At 32.9% G+C, this 7509-nt stretch overlaps 1 protein-coding gene across 1 annotated transcript; it reads right to left on the bottom strand.

The window, feature by feature from the left end:
* Positions 1-300: 300 nt before the first annotated feature.
* LOC146898973 (G-type lectin S-receptor-like serine/threonine-protein kinase CES101) lies at positions 301-885 on the bottom strand. The gene has a single exon (XM_085736668.1). The coding sequence runs from the start codon at positions 883-885 to the stop codon at positions 301-303; it is 585 nt and encodes a 194-aa protein (XP_085592794.1).
* Positions 886-7509: the final 6624 nt, after the last annotated feature.

The following is a 7509-nucleotide window of genomic DNA, read 5'->3' as shown; positions in this document are numbered from 1 at the left end:
GTTGTTCTTAACTAGAATTTAATACTTGTAAGTAATCACCACTCCCTGCGATGTTAAGATCAGTTGATAGCAAGATTAGACAACCAGTTCCATTATCATACAAATTTTCAAATCCAAAGCAGCTCCAGTTACTCCAGCAATCAGCTTTGCAATCACTTATGCCGTAACTAGCATTTTCTATATTGTATACCATATTTTCATTAGGGTAAGTTGTCTTCCTATCAAACTTATCACCAGGATTCCGGCATGTAGGCATCTCTGCATCACCTCATTTTTGGCATATCAGCCTTTCCTATGTGATCACTTCCGTCCCTGTCTATCAGTTGCCCGGTTTGTAATAGAGTCCATACTACGACTGTGTTCATTTGGAGTTGTGTATGAGAAATACTCTTCATTCTCATTCGACACAGCTTTGACTTTAAAGTCTTTTCCAGATATATACTCAAATGTATTGTTTTTCAGTTTTCTACTTGTCCAATAAACTTTTTTTCTACGCCTAATGACCAATTCTTTTCTCGTGGGTTCCCACTCAAGCCTGAATGGACCAGGAGCATGGATTGTATCACTGATTCTTGAAATCAGTGATCGTTTATGACCAGTTTTATGATTCACCCCTAATTTCATATTAGGGAGCAAACTATCAGTTGGATGATCAAAACTTTGAAACAAAACAATGTTCTTCTGAATATCTTTCAACACAAAGTTGCTTGTATCCAACAAAGTGGCAATAATATTACTATTGTTAAAAGGTTGAGCTGAAGTGTAAAGGATTATTGGGTCACCAATTTCGGATTCTATTTTGAGCACACCAGAGTAGTCTAGTGATAGAACTCCTGAATTTTTTTCAACAGTGTTATGAAATGCAATAAAATGAAAGAGGTTCATTCTCATTAGTTGTGAAGTGAAGTTACATCAAGTATTTATAGGCAATTACAACATGTAAAAAATGACTTAAGATACAAACTGAAGCAATAGCTTGCAATCTAAGTAACTCTATTCCTTGTGGCTCAAGTAACCGCATCCTTATTGATATCCTTCTCTTTATTCTCTAATATTCCCCACAAGCTGGAGAATGGTAGGTAAATGTTGAGCACACTAGTGCAAATGAGGGATACCAAACCTGATTTTTAGAGATTTAAGACCTGTTTTTGAACCGGGGTTATATCTACAGGTGTTGTAAGTTTGACATTCGACACCTGTTTTTTATCGGGTATAAAAAGTACCTTTCATACCCTTTGTAGGGAAAAACAGGTGTTATAAAAGTATAGTTAACACCAACTTTTTTTTTTTATAAAAAATAGGTGTGAAATGTGGATTATATTTTTTTTTAAAAAATATTGACACGATGGCAGTGTCAACTACCATAACTGCATTTTTTTGTCAAAAAAAAAACTACCAAAACTGCACTTTTTTTTTATTAAGTAGATGATATATTGCCCAAAAATAATATTTAACATATCAAATTAATGGTAAAAATTGTTGAAGACAATTTTACAATAAAATACAACCAATCAGAGAACAAACATAAATCAATATTGACTCCATAGCACCCAACTTAACTTACAGCCTATAGTAGAACAACATGTACAACACTAACTCCACACTGCACAATTCCTCACATACGACTATTGACACAATAGGCAAGCATTTGTTGCTTGTACCTCAAATTTCATAACAACAAAAATTAAATTTTATACTAAATGAAGAATAAAAACATAAAAAATTCCTAGAACTAGATGATCCTCTTGTTCCTCATTCCAAGCTACCTGCACATAATGCAATCATTCTACAATGAGATACCAAATAAGAATAACACGGATTAGACTACAACAATAGCAGAAACAAAATATATTCTAATTCATAGAAGCAGGCACAAAACTAGTAGCGTCCCAAGCTTCACTTTCTTATCAACAAATAACTCAAAGGTAAGTTCTTACAATTGGTCATATAGTAGTTTGAATTTCATCATAATGACTAGTGATTGATTAAATGAATAATGAATATAAAAAAATAAATACTTCTCCATTCGAGGATTTGTGAAAAAAATATATAAAAAAGTAAACACATTATGTGGAATAAGTAAACATGACAACATACCTTTTGCCTCTTGAACTTCATTAAAAAGTTTTTTTTTTATCTATGTGTCATCTCTTTCTATTACTTCACTTTGAGTTCACTAACGCCTACAACTTCTTTCAACTAATAAAAAAAAAAAAACAATTCACATATCTATGTTCCATTAGAATTGAATGACTTTGATTTGTTCAAAAAAATAATTGAATGACTTTGACATAAAAAAATGTAAACATACTTGTTTTATCTTGGTTTTCGGGTGTCAAACATTGATTACGTTTGAACCTTTTTAACCGGTGATATCTCATTTTTTCTTGGGAAGGGAAAAAATAAGCAAAACCCTTGAGAATCGAGGTTCGGGAGTTGTTTCCGCTACGGGAAGGTGTTAGGCACCCCATAACGACTATAGTATCCTGTAGGAACCGTCTTTACTTTCTACGTGCACGCTTTATTTTTAAATGCTATTTGAAAAATGATATTTACACCTAAGGGTTTACTAAGTGAAGAATTGGAGGGAGGAGAAAGTGTTTGAATTTTTATTTTATTTGAATTGAAGGAATATTGATTCCTTGCCTACGTACCCTTTTAAGGGATCAAATCCACCGTAGTTCTCTTCCAAAAATGTTTTTGTTTTTATTGGTTGATTTTAAGTTTGAAAAATTGGAATTTGAAGAATGAGAGAGAGGCCTCAAGGGCATAAGATTGTAAAATTGTGGGGTTTGATTAGTGATTTTTGGAAAAAAGTCAAGTATGATTAATTTTCATTGAAATTTGATTAAGAAAATAAAAGGAAAATACAATGGGATTTTGATCCCAAGGTTTATTTAGAAAATGATTTGGGTGATATTGTTCATGTTTATTTGGAAAATGATTTTTCTAAGTGTAAAATCCTAAACATTCATCTAAACATGCAATCCTAAACATACATCTAAACATGCATAACCTAAGCATATATCTAAAGATATCTAGGTGATGTGTGTGCATGTGTCGGTGTACATCATTAGAGTCCATAGTCCATATTACATCTTTCACCTACATACACACTACTTTGTGAGAACTTATTCTCACATAAATGAATTTAAAGCAAAATAAAAGTAAAGAAGTAAAATGAGAAAGTGTGATGCAGAGTATGCTTATGATGTATGAAACATGAAACAAGAAAATGTTAGTAGCATAGGGTAATATCAAAGAAAATAAAGCAAGTAAAATATTAAGACAAAAGCATAGAAAACTTCACAAAACAAAGCCAAAAAGTGCAAAAATATAACTAAAATTTACTCACAAAATGCAAGAATCCTATTGCCTAAAATCCTCACATTCTAATACATTTTTCAAAGGCTTAGAATCAGGTCTTAAAATGAGAATTAAGGCAACATGATGAACTTGACATTTTTAAAGTGAATTTAGACATATATGCATTATTTATTCACAAACATAACTTGCAAACCAAGCAATTAAGCAAAGTTCACACACATGCAGCAAAAGCACATACAAACAGTAGTCAAAGCTTCACAAAATCATATGGTAATAGGTCACAAACATTTATCAAGAAATTAGAACTAGAATCAAGCAATTTTCACAAGTTTTTAATACAAAACATCACAAAATTAGCAAGAAAATCATCACATTTTTTTCATCAATTTTTATCATGCAAAATCATCACAAAAATATCACAAAATTAACAAGAAATGCACATGAGAATTTTTAGAATTTTTTAAAGGATTTTTTAGACTCAAGAACATATAAAACTTCACAAATTTTAGTAAAAATAGTAAACAATTAACAAGAAAATACCACACATTTTTTAATCAAGATTTAGCACCTAACAACATCACAAAAATGTCAAGAAAATGATCAAGAACACATAGAAATTTTTAGGAATTTTATAGTACAAAAATAAGCATGCAGGGGTTCAAATAGCAGTTTTTAGCAAGAAACGCAGGAAACAGGGGGGTGTGCATAGCCAACGCATACAGCATGGGCCTGGGGAGAGCATGGAGCGGGTTAGGGTTAAGGAACACGGGTTGAACCGGTTCATTGGCCTTTATAAGGCCTTGAACCGGTTTGTTGCTCATTTTCTCACTCCCTTTCTCTCACTAAAATGGAACCTAGAGAGAGAGAGTCTGCAAGTGACTCTCTCTTCTCCGACGAGGCTTCCCCTCCTCCGGTCATCTTCCTCCTTTCTCCGACGTGGTGGCCGATGGTGGCGCCGCCACGTCGGAGCTCCAAACCACTCAGATTCTAAATCTAATTACATATTCTCAAAGCTCTCCCTCTCCTCATTTCAATTCTGAAGCTGGATTTCTAAAAAGATCTTTGAATCGGCGTAGATCTAGAAAGGAACTTACGGTTCTAATGTTTTTCAAAAGTTTTCTTCGAATCTTGTTCGATCTACACCGGTTTAATGATGAACACTACATATATTTGTTGAAAACTGGAAAATAACAGTGAATTTGAGAAATTACCTCTTGAATTTTCGGAGATGTGAACGAAAGATCCAGAGAAAACTTTTGAATCCGCAAATAACTTGATGTTCCTCGTGTTCCTTTTCACTGGTTCAACGTTCACTTCGTTCTTTCTTCTTCTCTTCGTACGATTAAGCCTTCGTGATCGTGTTTGGATTCGTCGCCGTAGGTGATGAATTCACATTGGAATTGCGAAGCAACGGTTCAGTGATGAGAATCCAGCAATGGATCGCTGAGAACCGTGACGAATTTCACGAATTTGGCTTGAATTGTTGATCCTGGAAAATTAGGGTTTGTACGTGATTTTGTGAATTTCTTGTTTTTCTGTGCAATTGAAACGATTTTGATGATTGTGATGGTTCTGTGATGTTGAATTTTGTGCGATTTGAAGGATTTGATGAAGAATTAGAAGGATTAGGGTTTGGAGGAGATGAAGTTCTGCGAAGTTCTTGATGAACTTCAAAGAAATTCTTCAGATTCTTGAACCTTGATCTAACTAACAAGAGAGAGAAAATTGTGATGTGTTGGCAGAAAATGAATCGTCCTCTTGACTTTGACTGATGACTGGGCTTTTATAGCTGAGGTGTATGATGACTGGACCAATGACCTGATGACACGTGGCATAACTAACTTTCTGGACAAATTTGCAATTGACCAAAAGATAAGGACTATTCTGTAATTAACAAGAAATAATGGACCAAAATGCAAAATGACAAAAAAGGACTAAAACGTAATTAAAATGAAATTGGTAAAAAATGTAATTTGAAAATAACGTAAAGTGAAACCAAAAAAATAAAATCAACAAAAAGGACTAAAATGAACCAATTACTTAAATGAGGTACTTCAAAGTAACCTCTCTCTGCCAAAATTTCGTGTGAAATGACCAAAATGCCCCTAGGGACTAAAATGACTCAAAAATGACTCAAATGCAATTTTAAAATGGTTTTTTAACAAGGAATTAAAGCAAGAGTTTATTCAAGCACATTAAAAGACTCAGAGACAATTTTTCAGGGATTAAACAGAGCTTTAACACTAGAAATGACTAAAATGCCCCTAGGGGCTAAACTGACTCAAAATGACTTTAAACGTAGTTTTTTGAAATGGGTTTTGACATGAGATTGAAACAAAGACTTGCTCAAACCAAATGAAAAGACTCAAACAATTTTTAAGGACTAAAATGAGTTTGAATGCAGGATATGACTAAAATACCCCTTTTCATGAATTTTGCAAATAATATTGAAATAAGATGCAGTAAAAGATGCAATTGATCAGAGATAATTTCAAATGACTTGAAATGTAAGAAAAGTATTTTGAATGACTTGAAATGCGAGAAAAGAAGAATTGAGCTAGTATTTTTAGGTCCAAAATTAGGGTATAACAATACTATGTAGAATAAGTAAACACGAGAACATACATTTAGCCTCTTAAACTTCATTAAAGAGCTTTCTCTGTGTCATATCTTCATAATTTCTATCTATGGTATACTAACATGTGCCACATAATCTCTTCATAATTTCTGTGTTAGCATTTTTTTTTTAAAAACTCCTATAAGATAACTATAAATCCAAATCACAAATAACTCTGCTGAAAAGTCCAACGATATGCTTTGGTCATTATCCTCTATCAATTAGATCTTTTATCCATAGAAAAAAAAGTATCTAGGCATATATATTCTATTTCTTTTAAAGGCTTTGTGATTCTCGTTACTTCAGACTCCTATGGTGTACCATCATATAGGAAGATAGAGTAAGAATATATAGCTTAACAACAAAGGAAAATCTTCAAAAAGAAATTTTTACTCAAAAAAAAAACAAAGGAAAATCTTCAAAATTAATGAATGAGAATATGAGATAAGTGGTAAGTCCAAACCTGCAGGGCTCTTCCTGTGTAGACTCTTCCCCTTGGACGCTTTCGCGCACATAATTTAACTCTTTTTTTGCCCATTAACAAGTTCTGCATAACCAACTGCCATTTCCAGTACAAAAGGATAGTGATTTTTTTGCCCATTAAGTTATATATTCTAAAGCAACTAGCCGTAAAATAATTAAGTTATATATTCTAAAACAACTAGCCGTAAAAAAATAATATTGTCACATTCATGTGCTTGAAGGGAAAGATAGATTGTTCACTCTTCATCAACTGCAAATCAAATTTCACGTCGATACTCTTCAAGTGTTCCTGAGAATTTGAAAAAATGATAGTAACTCTAAACATAACTCTTTGTCATTTGCCTTTACTTTTTCCTGTACGCTAGTAAGTAGTAAGTCTTAATGTGCTTCAAGGAACAATGATAAGAAGAATAACATAAGAAATAGCAGATACAAGTGTTGAAAAGAATAGAAAAAAAGGACTTATGAATCCTCCACCTAAACATGACAACAAATAATAGGATCGACAGTACAATGAATTGGACTAAAAAGGGACTAATAATGTGCTATAATGTGCTAATGCAATAAATTGGACTAGAAAAAGACTAATCTGGGAAGTATCCCAATTTAGTTCTATAGCCACTAGCACCTATAAACACGTTGCTTAACCTATCAAAGTGAACAAACAATCAATCATGTGTATTGAATCCTAACTATATGGAGGTATATTAATCATATGTGTATCGTGTTGTAATATAAAGAAATCTAATAATCACCTTCATATTGAGTGATGCCATGCTTATAAACACCATAATGGCAAATACACAAGCCCTTACACATAACTGGGGTTGATATGCACAATTGATAATTTTGTAGATCCTTCATTATACGACAGAAGCAACTCTTGTCAGATGAAAAGCTATGAATTAGCATGAACACATACTCATAACTATGGCAAGAATACATTAGAGTATTAAAACAATTCACAGAAACACAATGAATAACTCAAATCAAAGAAATAATCACACAAATTCAACAAGGCGAACACACAATGATCAAACCTCAAAATATTTAACTTATGCGAAAGCAGTTTATCAGCGCCT

The sequence above is a fragment of the Medicago sativa genome, chromosome 8 (genome assembly GCF_051527215.1).
Source record: "Medicago sativa cultivar Bolivia chromosome 8, Bolivia_mono, whole genome shotgun sequence".
Lineage (NCBI taxonomy): Eukaryota > Viridiplantae > Streptophyta > Magnoliopsida > Fabales > Fabaceae > Medicago > Medicago sativa.
This window is presented reverse-complemented; position numbering and strand designations above follow the sequence as displayed.